Genomic DNA, 18,153 nt, shown 5'->3' on the forward strand with positions numbered 1-18,153 from the left:
TGATAATGATTCAATTTTTGTAGCTAGTCTTTTTTTCTTGGGCTCAAACTTTAAAGGTGTTAAAAAACCCCTAAACCAAATACCACTAATACAAATATTAAGTTTACCTTAAGATTGTGCAGCAATCGGTTCTGCCGTTCAGGAGATTTTAGGTAACATATTTATAGAAATCCTACTACTTTCAAATATTGGATAGCATCTTTAATATGTTGTCAAGTTTTTTTTTGCATATGTATGTCTATTAGTTTGTGTGTAACTGTCTGTTTGTGTGTCTGTCTTTGTGTTTGTCGGTGCAAATAATTAGATTTGCTAAAACAGACAACCTCATTTAACTCTTTCAGTTAAGGAAAGTCAAATACTGTGCCCACAGAACAACGAATTAATGTATTGAAACAAAAAAATTATCTGATTTAAGTTAAGAAGATAAATTTTTATCATAATTTTCCTGTATTTTTTTTATCTCTCTCGCCTGTGCTATCAATTTAGTTGCAATACCCATCTAAAAAGTACCATATTTCGACTTGAAGAAAAATGTTTGATTTCTTGTCGGTGTATTTAAGGAGAAGTTTGTCAGGATGTTTTTCTATGATTCTATTCCCTTGACTCTCGGTTTTAAAATGATTTAACATAATAATATGCATTTTTAGTTAGATATATTTTTATAATATGTTAATTTGTGTATTTTAGACTTGAACAGAGCATTTGACTAGATACAGTTAGCCTATGATATTTAAATCTTGAGAAAGAATCAAGATAATGACCAATCAACCAATTACGCATTGAATTCTGTAATATTATCCCCCTTTCACTGATTTAAGCAATGTGTCTTATCCTAGAATTTAAATAGCAATATTCAAGATATTTTTTGTTTCGTATGTACACTAAAGTCAATTTCATAAATTATACGGCTGGACTGCTAAACATATTATGAACGATAGCTACAACAATTTCAAATGCTAATGTTCAACAGTTTTAAAGCAAAAAGATCTTGAGCTTTTCACATTTTAATGTACAAAATATTTAAGAAATATATTCATTTATATATTAGGAGGTTTTGCTGGTTAAAATAAAACGTTTTTAGCATCTAATTGTACAATAGCATGCAAGGATAATTGCCTATAAAAAAACATGTCCAATAAAAAACTGTTATTTTTTAACTATAAAGGAAATTGAACCAAATAGTTTTTCTCCGTAAGGATTATAACCTTTTTATGCCTCTAAAGACCTCACTAACTCTTTAACAGTTTGTATTTTTCTTTCGGAAAAGTTTTTTACAGTTTCTAAGCAGGTTTCAGACTATTTTGCAAGATAATAGTCAACTCAAAATGTAGAGGGACAAAACTGTTATAATAATGCTCAGAAAACTAAAAGGAAGGATATTTTAATAATAAAAAATGTAAAATGTAAAAGATTGAAAATTGTTATTTCAATACTTTATTGGTTTTTCAGATTTCTGCGAACAGAAAAAAATGAACTTCCGACACTGAACTGTGAAATTGGATTTTATAAAGAAAAAAATAGAATATTTGTTAATCGACAATTTTAAACAGTGAAAACGAGTTATTTTTATCTTATAAGTTAAAATAACATGAACAGTTGCTTTACTTAATATTTCAAATAGAAGATTAATATACATAAAAAAGTTAAAAATGTTAAACATGACGTGTTTTGAGGACTTTCAAATGAATTTTGCCAATCCGGCGTTTTACAGTTTACAAACCTTGCAACCAGAAGATATGTTAGTCTTAAGGTAAGCTTTAAGTAAAGAGTAGCTTCTCTATATTATTATTTGTCTGTAAGTCATGACCCTAGTAAAAGTATACTAAAAGTATTTAAGGGAATGCATTAGGCTGGCCGAAACTTGTGCCACTTGTGCTTAATTTCGACACCACCCTAAAATAGAACAAAAATGGGGACGAGGACTGGGATAGAATTAATATTAAAGTAGCATACATATTAAAGTGTACAGTATTTACAGAGACTGACAAAGGAGTTATTTTAAACCTTAAAGTTATTATTGTTCTTAAAATCTTTTAGCTGGGCTCGGCAGTCACGCGTCAGCCGCGACTAAGCCTCAAATTTAAACCAATTTGGATACTTTGAATTTTTTTTTGGAAAAAAAGGGATTGTCTTATTTGGGTCAGGATCAGTCTTTCAGCTGATTTTTAAACTTAGCCCAGCTTTTTAGTGCCTCAGTAACCTTCTAATCTAACAAGCAATAAAACAAACCTATGGGGGAAGATTAAATGAAAATCCATTGTCATATCCCTCCCTGTGATATGTTAATGAATGCAAGATAATGGATTGATAACATGAATGCCTGATTATATCTGTAATAAATAATTCTTTGTCTAATATAACAATAGAAAAACAAATTTACCTTACTCTACTCTACTTGTTTCCACCCATACATATTTTATGGATTTAGTGAGGAGCTTAAGTAGATTCTTAACTTTAAGTAGTTATTATTTACTTTGCTGTCTGTCCGTCTATTACACAAAGAATAATATGATTTTCTCGGCTGTTTTTAAAGATTAATGATTTTTTATTGAGATTCTCTATATCAATGAGCATTGCTCTAACCTGGACCACATCTGGCGCAACCCTATCTGGCGCAACCCTATCCGGCCAACCACCAAATGATTTAAAGATCCAGCTCTGAATATTATTTACTTTGTCCGTTAGTCTGTCAGTCATAATACAGAAATATAAAAATTAAAACATCAAAAATGTATTTTTGATTAATTACCACTTAACATCTGCTCTTGAGCTCGCTTTGCCCATAATTCCATCCAAGTTATTTGTGCTGCGCTGCTTATGAATGTTGTCATCTTTGTTTATTTCTAGTAAAATGTTATAATTATAATTGTAGTATGTGTATTAATAAAGGCCTTAAATGAATAATTTTATATTAATAATCGAAATTAAATTTATTAGTAAATATCTCTATTAAAACATGATTTTTATCACTCACCAATTGAACCTATGAAAACAAGAAAAGTAGAAATAGCGATTAAGTAATCAGCATTTCAAATAAATTCCCCACTGTATTGTATGTATTGGTATAATTAAGTAAAGTGCTTTACATATTATACATTGGATTTTCTAAATTGGATCAAACATTTTTATTTTCAAGCAAAATTGTATAACTTTTGGCATTATCTGACTTATATCAATGTTTGATATAAGAGGTTTTAATCTATTTGCGAAGAAATCTCTCAAAAGGAAGAAAGCACCAACCCCATCAAAAGCCAAGAATTCGACATCAGATTAAACAGATACAGATTGCTACGTATAAGATTATAGTTTTTTTCCTTATTCATAATATATTTATGTTTGATTAGGAGTTGGGGGGGGGGGGGGGGGGAGGAGGTGGGAGGATATTTAGTATAAGGAAAATACTCTACTTCCAACCTTTAACCAATACTAGCGGCTACGCCCCTAGTATTGGGGAGGGGGATTTAAATCGATCTTCTTCTGGGGTGTTTTCTCTTAGGAGAGTGGTGGTCTCCCCCCCCCCCCCAAAAAAAAAAGAATTGTTATATTCCTTTCAAGGACCTAGGAGAAGCTAATTGTAAAGGAAAATCATATCAGTTCAATAGTTGGCGAGATACTTCGGTACAGACAAACACACACACAGATCCTGTTACTTTTAAATAAGGATATAGTGTTTTTCATGTTGATAACAATAACAGCTTAAGAGTCTATAAACACTAACCTGATAAAAACAATAAATTATCTTTTTAAATTGCCTGGTATTAAAACGTATTTTTTTCAAGAAAATTTTAATAGATATTGATAGAAAGTAAAGTTACAGAACAGTTTGTATTCAGATTATATATCTCTCACAGGATGTATGCAGTAAATATGTATGTTACGATGTATAATATATATTTATTGTACGGCCAAAATTATTATACTTAGACCGCTGCCCCTTTTTATTGGTTGATGATTTTTGGTCTAATAAATTATGAGAAATGTTGAAATATAGAATAAATCAAACTACATATATTGTTTACCATACGATAAAGTTGATATTATACCACTCTACAGAATATATTTGTATGTATTACATATTATTAAGCATATTTCATACAAATTTACATTGTTTACCATACGATAAAGTTGATATTATACCACTGTATAGAATATATTTGTATGTATTACATATTATTAAGCATATTTTATACAAAGATGCATTGTTTACCATACGATAAAGTTGATATTATACCACTGTATAGAATATATTTGTATGTATTACATATTATTAAGCATATTTTATACAAAGATGCATTGTTTACCATACGATAAAGTTGATATTATACCACTGTATAGAATATATTTGTATGTATTACATATTATTAAGCATATTTTATACAAAGATGCATTGTTTACCATACGATAAAGTTGATATTATACCACTGTATAGAATATATTTTTATGTATTACATATTATTAAGCATACAAGTTACATTGTGTAACTTTCTGTAAACAAAGTATAAATACACTGAGTGTCCCAAAAATCATATCTTTTGATTTCTTATCCATCAAGGGAAAGAGATAACGCAACTCTTGTTGTTTTCTTATTCATTGACTTAACAACTTTGGGGACTATTAATTGAATTTTGATTGGTTAGTTCATTAAGTTTAGTGTGCAACCTATTCAACCATTAATTGTAATCTACAGGAGGGTAATTTTGCGTATCATTGTCAGGGAGTATATCAAATTATCGGCCAATATCTTATCCCTTTAGTTCCCTGATTCTTAACTCTAGAAACAAAATACAAAAGACAGTTTTTGCTGTGATCTTTAGAGAGAATAATACTCTTTTATTCTATTGTTTCATAACTTAAAATTCTTCTTACAATTAATTTTCACTTAAATAAAAAGAATCTTATCCATAAAATGTTTCTTGTAATTGGTATGTAGATAAAAAGTTAAATTACATTAATTAAAGGACTTGTTAGTGAAAGCTAAGCCAATAATTTTTATTATTACTTTAATTAAGAACTTTATAAATCTAAAACAATACTTTGGCACAGTAACTGAAAAGCTATTGAATATTGAATGGAAAAAAAATTATTGAAAAAATTTCTGATTTAAAAAGGGCGGATCTACTGCAGTTCACGGTAAAATATTGCTGGTAAACAATATTTCCAAAAATCTTTGCATTTTAAAGGCTGCTAGCTGCCAAACGGCTGAACGTACAGATCATGCCTGCACACTGTTTTAAGCGGCATAAGAAGGCCTACAAATAATCTGGAATAGACATAAATCAATGAAGCTTTCCATGTGCATAATTGGATCTAGGCTATTCCAGATTATTTGTAGGCCTTCTTATGCCGCTTAAAATGGTGTGCAGGTATGATCTGTACGTTCAGCCGTTTGGCAGCTAGCAGCCTTTAAAATTCATAGATTTTTGGAAATATTGCTTACCAGCAATATTTTACCGTGAACTGCAGTAGATCCAAAAGGGCAGATAAGTGGAATAAGATGAATTGTGCAATTCTAGTTTGCATTGACACAATCTAATTTTCACCATTTAACTTTTCTACTTACAATAAAACTTCTTTGGTAGAAAGATTTTTTTATTGACGTAAACCAAATTAAAGAAAATATAAATTAACTTGCTTTGTTGCTATCCTAGTTACTATTTGCTACTAAAACAGAATAATCAGGGATTTAAAGGGATAAGACCATTGCAGAAAATTTGAAGTATATCCTCAAAGATAATGTACAAATTAACACTTATGATGGATTAAAATTGGTGGTTGAAGCGTTCGAACACTCAACTTTATTAACTAACCAATCAAAATGTAATAAAATTCCCCAAATTTGTTAAGCCAACGAATAGGAAAACGTTAATATAATAATACTTTAGGGACTAGTGTAATAAACATGCCATTGTCCAGGGGCGTCCAAGCTTTTTATTTTGGGGGGGGTAAAAATTTTTTAAGGGGGGGGTAATTTGGTTTTGGGGGGGTAAAATGGCGCGCGAAGCGCGCCGCGAATTTTTTTTACCCCCCCCAAAATTTTTACCCCGGGGGTAAAATTTGCTTGGGGGGGGTAATTACCCCCCCTGAAATCTGTTGGCAGGGGTAAAATTTGTTTACCCCCCCCAAAATTTACCCCCGGGGTAAAATTTTTGGGGGGGTAATTTAAATTTTATAAAAAATTTAGTATTAAAAATGCGCGCGAAGCGCGCAAAAATTTTTTTTGTTAAAGATTTTCTATTTTGGGGGGAGTATTTACCCCCCCAAAATGGTTTGGGGGGGGTAAATACCCCCCCCATAATCGTTGGGGGTGCCTACGGCACCCCCAAGGTAGGGGTAATTTTTTTTGGGGGGGGGTATTGTTCACAAAATTTTGGGGGTGCCTACGGCACCCCCAAAATCGTTTGGGGGTGCCAAATGGCCCATTACCCCCCCCCTTGGACGCCTATGCCATTGTCCCCTCTCTCTCGGAGAATAATGCTCTCTTATTCTATTGTTTCATTCCTTGAAATTCCTCCACCAATTAAACTTAATATAAACTTTGTTAAATGAACAGAGACCCACAGATGAACATAAATAGAATTAACAACAAGAAAATATTTTTAAAAAATGTTTAAAAAAAATACTTTTTTTAAGAGGGTAAATGTGAAGTTTCAAAGGTTTGAGGGGTTAATTTCATATAATGTTTAAATTTTGAGGGGAGTAAAATAAGTGGTTTCAAAGTTTGAGGGAGTAAACATCCATTTCCCCCACCTTGCCCTTGGACGTCTACAAATTTACCAATTAAATAAATGCAATTTTCTTCAAGTAACCCAGAAAAAATAATATTTTAGATTAAAAAAAAACCCAGAAAATTGTTATACTGGGATTTATAAAAACACAATTACGCATCCATTTTGACGGAGTGACACGCGAACATACCTTAGTTACAGAGTAGTAACAAAATTCGCTGATTTTTTTGTCCAAATAAAATTTATTTCAAACCATTGTGCGTAGCATTAATGAATACTTAGACACAAAATAACTTACTTGGTTAGATACATGAATCTTCTCCCAAACATCCACCTAATATAAAAAATTGATAATATGTGGACAAAACGTTTTTGAGAATAAGATAACTTAATTATAGAACTTGGGGTACAAATGAAATTTTCAGTTCAAAATCCCGGCCCTCCTTGAGTATTAATACAGAGTTATTATAGTTAAAGAAAAGCAGTGGCGTGCGAAGCACTTTGTCTAGGGGGGGGCATTTTGAAGATTTTGTAAAATTTTGCCCCCCCCTAAAGCAAAGTGCCCCGGGGGGGCACTTTGCTTTAGGGGGGGGCATTTTGATTATATATACTAACTTTAAATAAGGGCGTTTTAAGGGGTGGGATTATTTGACTATGGGCCTTCTAGTCCTTATCCCTTCTTCCCCATCCCTTCCCCCATCCCTATTTCCCATTTATATCCCCCATCTCTTCTCCCCCATCCCTTCTCCCCACCCTGCAATGACCGAAGGGAAGGGAGCTAGAAAGCATCTTCGAAAAAAAAGTACAGAAGATAATTTACCTTCCCCCCCCCCCCCACCACAAAACATTTTTTTATGGGTGGAAGGGGATGTTATAAAATCTCAACAGGAAGGATGAATAACCCCATTAAAAATTTTTTTTTGGGGGGAGATAAAAACACTCATTTTGGAAATAATTTACTTAAAATTTACCTATTATGTAAAACTGATTTTAAACAAGGATGACAACATCTATAAGTAGCAAAGCACAAAAAAATCATTAATAAGAATACAGACAAGATTTAAAGAGCATCTGTTGAAATCAATATATATTTTAGATAGAAAAAGTCACAAATCCTTTTTTCTGTATGTTGTGTGATGACAGTCAAAGTAAATTACATACTGGATGCTCGAAACAGCAAGAAATTTTTTTTTAATCTTATAATCCACAAAAAAATTTATCGTTCCATAAAAACCAAAGATATAAAGAAAATTACTTCTCCTTTCATCTACAGATATAAAAATCTCTTAGAAATATGGAAAACTTTGGGGTATAGTTTCTTTTGTGGCAATGCCTCTTAAAGGGCATTTCGTCGTATTTTCATAGTAGCTTTTAATAGGTTATTCTAGGTTAAGTTGGGTCAGGTGATTTCCCCGCAGGCTTAGGCAATTGGCCCCGCAGGAGCTATAAATAGGTGAAAAGCTGCTGTGAAAATACGACGAAATGCACCTTAAGAGGCAATGTCACAAAAGGGACTATACCCAAAATTTAAAAGATACAAAAAAGCCAAAAGTTCGACGTCCGACCTCCATGAATTTTTAATAGTTAATTATACTCCATAATGATGGGAATGTTAACATTAAGTTTTAGCCTTCTATCTTTAATTTCAGTTGAAAAAATCACATTTCCCCCTTAGCATTTCGTACTGACAGCCATAGTGAATTATAGAGAAGCTAAAAAGTTATATCAACATATCCTACCCTCTTTAAATGGCACTTTAAAACTCTGTTAATTTTTGATTAAGTGGTGTTTCCAATGATTTATAAGGGAAGTGCATGAAGCGCACCTAAAAATATTTACTCCCCCTTTGAACTAAAATCGATTAAAGACAACAAGAGTGGCGTATTTTATCAAGTTAGGAATATAGAGTGTAGTTAGTTTTAAGGGTTTTTAATGAAAATTGCCATAAAAAAACATGTCTTTTTGAAAGGGTATGTACACAAAAAAAATGATAAACTTATCCTGAAAATAATATGACATCATATATAGTTATTCATTTAGACAGACATACAGTGTTGAGAAAAAGGCTTAGATAAATATCAACGCTGTTTCTTTTTTATATAAAATAACTTTTTAATTAAATATTTGTTGCTTTATAGAAATAAAAACAAAATATACAATGAAATAAAAAGCAGAAACCATTTGGAAGGGCGCGAAGCGCAAATTTTTTCTTTAAATATGCAGGGAGGGAGGGGTTTTTGGGCTATTTATTACACTAGTCCCCAATATTTCATATAAAATTTTCTTATTCGTTGGCTCAACAACTTTGGGGACTTTAATGGAATTTTGATTGGTTGGTTAATTAAGTCGAGTTTCCATACATTTCATCCACTAATTGTAATCTATATAAGTGTAATCATCATTGGGGATGTACAAAATTTCTTTGATAAAAAGTTTATATTATACAAAATAAAATACTTCCTATTACCTAGTTTGTTATGTTCAGTGAAAAAAGATTATAACCTAATTTGTACACTAATTAAAAAATTTGTTAAGGTTAAATGAATAGTAACTGTCTGTTTGGCGCGAAGCGCAAAAATTTTTTTTTTTGAGTATTTCTACACTAATTAAAAAATTTGGTAAGGTTAAATGAAAAGTAACTGTCTGTTTGGCGCGAAGCGCAAAAATTTTTTTTTGAGTATTTCTTGATCTTTTTTTTGGAAACTGGGATAATTTTGCTTTTTGTAGGGAAGGGGCAAAAAGGGGCATTTTTGTTGACCAGGGGGGGGCAAAATGGGGCATTTTTCAACATTTAGGGGGGGGCAGGGGGGGCGGTGGCTAGGGGGGGGCAGGGGGGGGCGTTTTGGTCGCTAGGGGGGGGCGATTGCCCCAAATGCCCCCTTCGGTTCGCACGCCACTGAAGAAAAGCTTTGTCCCTTGAAACAAAAATACAAAATTTAGAATAAGCTAAAATAGTTATTTATCGCAACGTATTATAAACATCTTTCCGCGCATATTTAAATGAAAAAAAATAAAATTAAAAAGTTTGTTAGACCCGAGGGACATGCTATACATGCTTTTTCAGTATGACTGGTTGTAATCCAGAGGGTATTAATCGGTTTCGAAGCTTACTGAAAACAAGGATGACAACATCCATAAGTAGCGAAGCACAAAAAATCGTAGATGGGAATACGTACAAGTAGATTTAAAAGGTTTCTACTAAAATCAAGAATAGATTTATTAGATAAAATATGAAACCTTGTTTTATTTTGTATGATGACGATGGTCAAAGTAAATTATGTTAAAGATGTTCATAACAATGAGAAAAATTATTTTGATACTGATATCCCAAAAAAGTTTGAAAATTGGATCAAAATAAACAAAGATATAGGGAAATATGTAAAACATATAAAATAGCCAAAAACCTGATATAAGGCAGTCTGGCCGCCATGGTTGTTTTCTTAAAACGACAAAAAATTAATTTTTATATCCTTAACTTAAAAAATTTAGAAAATCAGACCATATACACTGAAGATATGGAGAAAAGTGTTAAATATATAAAAATAGCCTAAAACCTGCCAAAAAGGCAGTCTGGCCATCATAGTTATTTTCTTTAAAAGACGGGAAATTTAATTTTGATATCTATAACTGAAAAAATTTGAAAATCGGACTATAAACACTGAAGATATGGAGAAAAATGTTAAGAATATAAAAAAACAGCCTAAAACCTGCTAAAAGGTAGTCTGGTCGTCATGGTTGTTTTCTTTAAAAGACGGGAATTAAATTTTGATATCTATAACTGAAAAAATTTTGAAAATCGGACCATAAACACTGAAGATATGGAGGAAAATGTGAAAAATATAAAAATAGCCTAAAACCTGCTAAAATGGCAGTCTGGCCATCATGGTTGTTTCTTTAAACGACTGGAAATTTAATTTTGATGTCTGTAACTGAAAAAATTTTGAAAATCGGACCATAAACACTGAAGATATGGAGAAAAATGTGAAAAATATAAAAATAGCCTAAAACCTGCTAAAAATCGGTCCGACCGCCAATGATGTTTTATAGTCAATTGTGCTCCTTAATGATGGGAATGTTGTCAAAAAATTTCAGAATTCTATCTTTTATAGGAGCTGAGTAAATCCCATTTCCCCCATAGCGTTACGGACTGACGGACTGACGGACTGACGGACTGACTGACTGACTGACTGACGGACGGACAAAGTGAATTATAGAGTAGCTTCGCTACTAAAAAGATTTTCACTACCTACCTCCTACAATAACTAATGTATATACAGATATGCCTTTTACTGTATTGACATAAATATGTTACTAATGTTACCTAACAGGGAATTAGGGAGAGGTTAATGGAAAATAATTAAACTTCCCAATTATTTTGTGTATGTTATTTCAGAGAGAGAGAGAGGGCAATGGGCTGTTTATTACACAAGTCCCCAAAGTTTTACAACAACGTTTTCTTATTTGTTGGCTTAACAACTTTGGGGATTCTAAATGGATTTTGATTGGTTGGTTTAATAAGTTGTGTATCCAAACGTTTCAACCACTAATTGTAATCTACAGAAGGGGATTTTTTGTAAAGACATTTGAGATTTACTTGCCATTGTCCGCTCCCTCTCCCTCCTCTTGGTTACTAATGGATCTTTACTCTTTATACATTACTTTACAATGGTAAGGTAAACATTAGTAATAATAATAATCTTCTACCTATATTTTTATTCTTTAGTAACGCAGCTACTCTATAAATGGGACATATATGGCTGAATGGATATATTATTATTTGGATCTTACTCCAGATTTTCATGTTCTATAATGAAGTAAAACACGTCGCGGCCTAAGATTTCACACCTTTCACTACTTTTAACGCATCCCCTCCCCTCCTACTGGATGAACTAACTGGCCATTAAATGAATTCCATGTTTGTAACCTAAATTGAAGACAATTTTTCCCCTGCATAATATTCACGTATTTTCTACATCCATTTCTGGCTGTCTGTTTGTCATAGAAACTGACTTAATTAACTGTTCATTTTCATAAATCATTGTGAATTTTACGCCAATTGTGGAAATAATGGTTCTTGTGGATCTATTTATATTACAAATATTGTATTTTATTATAGGAATAAACAATAAACCAAATTTGTATTTTTATTGATTAAATAAAAAAAGGGTAAATAAAAAAAAAGAATATTGATTTTCCTTTTTAATATAAAATATTCAGTGACAATATCTTTTATGGTTAAATAAAGAAAAAATAGAGATTTTGGAATAGTCATTTATCGCATCGTACAAGGAAACCAGTTCTGTTGGCATAAAAGGGGTTGAAGGCCCTGGTATTGATTTTATGATTTTTATTTTGATATTCGTTAAAAATTGTCTAAAATACGATGCTAAACATGATTTTTCAGTATGGCTGAGAACCGTTTCTAATCCCGCTGTTATTAATCGATTTCAAAGCCATGGAAATGAATAAATTGAATTATTTTAAGATGTTGTAAACAAAAGTCGTCTTTGCTTTAGGAAATATTACTATTTTACTATCTATCTTACATCTAGTCTATATAATCTTATAAGTATAATAATTATGTTTATGTTAATGCATTAATGTTGACATTAAATGAAACACTTGGTGTACCATAACTTCAGCATATTGTCATATCTAAAAAATGTTTAATATTCGCAAAGAAAAACAAAAGTAGATAGATTGAAATTAATTCCAATTAATATTATTGCAGCACAGGGAATTTTTCGGGATTTAAAGGGATGAGACAATGACCGATGAATTATGATTCACAAAATTACCCCTTCTGTAGTGTAAAATTAGTGCTTTACGTTTAAACACTCAACTTAATAAACTAATAAGAAAACGCTATTAAGTAACTTTGGAGACTAGTGTAATAAACAGCTATTTGTCCCCTCTATCTCTAAAAATTGTGTGCATGTAGTAATAATTTAATTATATGAGTCTTTGGGCGAGATTGGTTGAACACTGTTCCTCTAATAGATTGTAATCTATTATATTTACTGTCTATTAACTGTGACCTGCGATATATCAAGTTGTTATTCTAATAAAAGTAATCAAATTTATTATGTTATGCTGTCGTACTTGTACTTTTTCATTTTTATTGTATAGACTCATATGTGAAGTATTAGAAGCACACGCATTATATTCACATTTCTTGTAATAAGACAATGACCGATAAAATGATGATACACAAAATTACCCCTTCTGTAGATTATAATTAGTGGTTAAATGGTTTGGACACTCAACTTAATGAACCAACCAATTAAAGTCCAATACAAGTCCCAAAGGCTGTTAGGCCAACGAATAAGAAAGAAGACTTTGGGGACCAGTAAAATAAACAGCCCAATGTCCCCTCCCTCCCTTTATTGTAACTTTTACGTGACTTAATAATATCCTTATTATTTCAGGAATCATCCCGGTCATCCTGCGCATTTATCCAGCCAGCTTGTACTACCTGACTTCCATCAGACGGCCGCAGCCGCCAGCGGTCAACTATCTGCAGCCGCCAACGGCCAGCTATCCGCCGCTAACCTACAATCACAAGCAGCCGCAAACGGCCAGCCGACTAGCACAACATTCCTGACCAATGGGCTGGCGACCTTTTCACCGGCGGCTGTCAGTATGGGAGCGGCGTGTCAAACTAGCGGCGCAGCCGCTCTCAATCTGTCTGCTCAACAACAGGCTGTGATGGTATCCAAGGCCAGTCCATCCAAGCTGGCAGCTCCGGGCACAAATCTTCAGGAATATTTTGTTGTCAGTAGATTAATTTAAAATTATTGGGTTTTAGTTATAAAAAAATGATGAATAAACTGGGGATTCTTTTCTTAGGTAAACATTTAGTATGTTATATTGATGATTTTCTATTATTAAGGCTTTTAGTATTTGTTTGCTTTTACATTTGGCTTTACATAGATTTGGACGTGTAGTAACTCTTTTATAGACATCAAGTAGGGAATGATTTTTTATGAATAACTAATATGACAACATCGATAAATAGCGAAGTATAAATAAAAATGAATAAACTTAAAAATAAATATCTTATAGATTTTTTTTTATTACGAGCAACGAAATTTATGTACGATATAATTTACACGTGCAATGCCCTGTCCAAAGAAATTTAACTATTTAAACTAATCAAATGAAAAATATCTGCCATTATCGGATTGATCCTACAGCATGCTCCTACGGTCCCCATTCATATTTTCTTTGTATAGTTATAGAGTTATTTAAATGCCTATAATATAGGTAACATGAAATTTTTAAATGCCTAATTTTAGAGAGACAGGTGAAATTATGAGTCATAAAATATAAGCTCACAAAACAGAGAGAAAATTTTCAAAAATGCTCAGAAATCTTTCTCTTCAAAAAAGATAGACTGACATTTGTACTTGTAGAGTAGCTTTGTTAAAAAAAGTCGCACTATTTTTAGGGAATATTAATGTAACATGACAGTTATTAAAAAAAGTTTCCCCCTTTTTAAATTTGTATTTTTATAGCTATAAACATGTGTATAGGTGTTACGACAATATAAAACGTGGATTTATTGCCAGGGAAAAATTTATCGTCATTTGGTTTGTTAATATGGTCCTCATTTACTGGTTAGTTCGTTCGTCCAATAGGAGGGAATGGGGATGATGGAAAACATCGCCATTTTAGCCAGCGGCAAGAACACTTCATTAGAATACATTAAAATTTGGTGCAATATCCACGTATCGATTGTAGGTGTATTGTATCATAGATAAACATTTGCCCAATTATATTTGTTTTCTCCTTTCTTGTCTTGCAATTAAGACCTGAGTTTGATATTGTTTTCAAAGTAAATATTGCTCTTCTGGTGTGCTTTCCCTTCCGCATAAATATACAGATCCACATATTATTACAACAGCACAAATTGCCCCTTCCCATTATCTTTAATCATTAAAAACATATATAAGAGTTTCATTTTCCCCCCGTAAAGTTTGTGTTACTGTTTCGTCAAATGCGCCTATCTAGTCAAAATGTTATTAATTATGGACTTTCATTTTGTCAAAATTAAGAACAGTTTGACTTAATAAGTGCAGTTGACTAAACGCTAACACTTAACTTTACGGAAAATACGGAAAAAGGCCCTCTTTAATTGCTATTGTGTCTTGCTATTGAAATATATAAAACTAGCGGTTTCGCCCCTAGCCTCTAGGGGCTTTGCCCCAAGAGGTAATTAAAGAAAGAAAATAATTACCTCTGGAGATGCCCCCACAAATTTTAAATAATTTAAAAAAATTGAGGGGGGATTTTTTTCATTTTTTGGGGGGTTGGGGGTGTCCCACCCCACAAGAAAATAGCCTAAAACCACCACAGGAAAAGTAGGTATATTCCCTGAAGAGTAGAATCCAAACGGTTCAGTGGTTACCGAGATTTTAAGGGACGGACAGACAGACGGACGGACGGACAGACATCATTCTACTTTGTATTATAGATAATTGCAGATAGTGAATGCACACCTGCCCATTTATGTCGTTGCTAATTTCCTCAAATCTCAAAGTAAAATAAAAAAGTTTTGAGCAGCATCCCTTTAATTTCGCCATTGAACAATTGTTACCCTCCCCCCCCCCTTCGTTTTTTATGTCAACGTCTTGTGCCGTTATTATATTAACTCTGGGTCCAATTATATAAAAGTAACAGGATAACTTTGGGACTGTCTGTCTTTGGCGAAGTATCTCACTAACCACTGAACAATTTCCCTTTAAAGTGAACCTTCTAATAGGCCCAGAGAAGGTTATCTTTTATAACTATTTTGGTGTAGTGTACTTTCCTCCCCCAAAAGAAATCGCCCTAAAGATTACCGTGTAGTCCCCCCCTCCTTCTCTTAAATGCCACTAGAGACTAGAATGTAGCCTCTAGTTAAAGATAATTTTTTATGTTAGTAACGATATCCGACATTTAAAGGACAAAACATTAAACTTGTATTGCAACGCATTTATTCCAAATTTGACTTGGATACATATTAAGGGTCCACTAGCGATATATGTGACACTTCCAAGTTTCCTGTGTCTATTTGTTTAGAAGAGAAACTTGAAAACAAGATTTCAATTCACAAACAACTCACATTTACAGACTTAAATACTTAAATAGATAAATAGATGGATAGATGAATAGATAGATGAACAAATGGACGGATGGATGAATGGAAAAAAAACTTCAATTCACAAACAACTTAGATTTACTTTCACAGACTTAAATACTTAAATAGATAGATAGGTAAATAGATTGATAGATGGATAAATGTATGGAGGAAAGCAGGGACATCCAAGCTTTTTATTGAATGGGATAATATAAAGGGTTTCCCAGGTTTAATTGGGTAAAAATTTTGAGGGGGTAAATGAGGGGTTTTTAAGATTGAGGGAGTTGAACACCCCTTTGCACCCACACCCTTGGAGGTCTATGGGTAAATGGATAGCTAAATAGATAGATATTGATGGATATGTTTTTAGTCAGATAGACTATGTCAGATTGATAGAAAGAAAATGAAGGAGGCAATAGATAGATACTTAACAGTGTCATTTTTAAAAACAAATTTTACTCAAAACATAATAAAGAAAATTTGATAAAGAAATTAAAATAAAACTTCTTACTGCCTTATTTTTACTGACAACCTAAATATCCCTATAGGCTAAAAAGTTACCTGTGGCCTTCAAAGCGTGCAGCAAATCAGCCAAATATACTCCAAAGCCCTTCCCCACAGAACTTGGAAACTTGAAGACTTACAGTAAGTACCTTTTTAATAGCATGTTCCCTTGTTAAAGAGGAGGTCACGGGTTCGAGTCGGGCCTAAAAGCGCCTAACAAGCGAGCATCATTTTACATGAAACCCGATTAAAACAATGCATTTTAAAAACCAAATATAGTTTGGGTATATATTTAATTAAATAACTGTATTTTTTAGTGAAAAGTTTAATATTTATAGATAAAAAGTAAAATGTCTAAAGTATTTGAGAAGTCTAAAAGCATTAAGTTTGGTAAAAACCTGTACAATAAAATCTAACAAATTCCCCCCCCTTCCTCCTATATTTAGAATATTTTTGTGTTAGGACCTTTAGTGATGTTGGGCGCTACTAAACCTGAGACCGAGAAAATATCAAATTATTTAAAAATAACTTCAATAAAAGGATTGAGGGGGGGGGGGATTATAATGGTTGATATATTGACTTTTATGGGATTTAGTTTTAAGTTTTGTTGCTAAACTCAATTACGTTGTGCTTACTTTTACTTAGTTTTTACCCCACTTCAGTTATTGGAACAGGAGGTAATCTTAATGTTAAGGTACATAAGATATACTTAACATCATTTTGGTGTGATAGCTAATTGTATCCAGGTAGGTAGGAGACATTTGGCTGTTTTTTTACACTAGTTCCCCAAGTTTTATAATAACGTTTTCTTATTCGTTGGCTTAACAACTTTAGGCACTTTAATTAAATTTTGATTGTTTGGTTCATTTAGTTGAGTGTCCAAACTTTTAACCACTAATTATAATCTACAGAAGGGGTAATTTTGTGTTTCATCATTGTGAATGTACATCTGTATATCGGTCATTGTCTTATCCCTTTAGATTCTGTTAATGAAGAGGTATCCACAGCTAAACAGAAATAAATTAATTAACTTTAAGAAAATAAATTTTTTTTGATACCCAGAATTCCCAAGCTCTTTTTAGGGAGGTAAAATGAGGGGTTTTCAAAGGATTGCGTGGGGTCATTAATGTATTTTTAAAAATTCTTAGGTAGATTTAAACTTATACAAATAAAAACTTAAAATGTACAAAAAGTCTAAAAACTTTAAAAGATTTAAGGTACTAAAGCTTGATGCTATGGTTTATTATATGTTTTGTTAAAGTCAAAGTAACAGTAATTAACAAAAACAAATCATTACGTATGTGAAAAAATTTCACTTAATGAAATTTATAATGTTTTTTTTTGCTTTTGGATTTTTTTAAAAAAGCTTCCAACATTTTATTTAAAATGTTTTAAGATGAAAGAAACAAAGTATACTTAAGTAGCTGATATACTTGAAGTGAATAGCAAACATGTTTTGAATGTTGACAAAGTTAAAAATTCTGATTTGAAAGTTAATCAGTTGAAAACAGGGCTTGGCAGCCGCAAAACTTATAACTACAAAAGTGCATTATCTTATACGGCTGCAGTTGTAAGGCAAACTTAACGCCGACTTAGAAATTACATGCTAATTATCCAGAAATTTGGTAGCTAGGTTTTGGGTGATTAATTTAATGGCGACTGCACACGATCTTATGATAGATAAAAATTTGTGACTGCGGCAGAACTTAGTTCTGTTAGTTTAAATATTTTATAAAATCGACGGTTTCTGTTGATTTAAATGGAAGCTTTATCTGTCCATTACGGCATTATTAAAACGCGGGT

At 32.3% G+C, this 18,153-nt stretch overlaps 1 protein-coding gene across 1 annotated transcript in view; it reads left to right on the forward strand.

Moving 5' to 3' along the window:
* Window positions 1–1,447: 1,447 nt before the first annotated feature.
* Window positions 1,448–18,153, forward strand: part of LOC145323024 (uncharacterized) — a 29,456-nt gene continuing 12,750 nt past the window's right edge. The window contains exons 1-3 of the mRNA XM_080165410.1: window positions 1,448–1,750; window positions 13,154–13,499; window positions 16,395–16,491. Of these exons, the coding sequence (XP_080021536.1) occupies window positions 1,650–1,750; window positions 13,154–13,499; window positions 16,395–16,491 (544 nt within the window). The 5' untranslated portion in view covers window positions 1,448–1,649. The remainder of the gene's footprint in view (window positions 1,751–13,153; window positions 13,500–16,394; window positions 16,492–18,153) is intronic.

This window comes from Acartia tonsa, chromosome 6 (genome assembly GCF_053477335.1).
Source record: "Acartia tonsa isolate MP-2025a chromosome 6, ASM5347733v1, whole genome shotgun sequence".
NCBI classification, from domain to species: Eukaryota; Metazoa; Arthropoda; class Copepoda; order Calanoida; family Acartiidae; genus Acartia; species Acartia tonsa.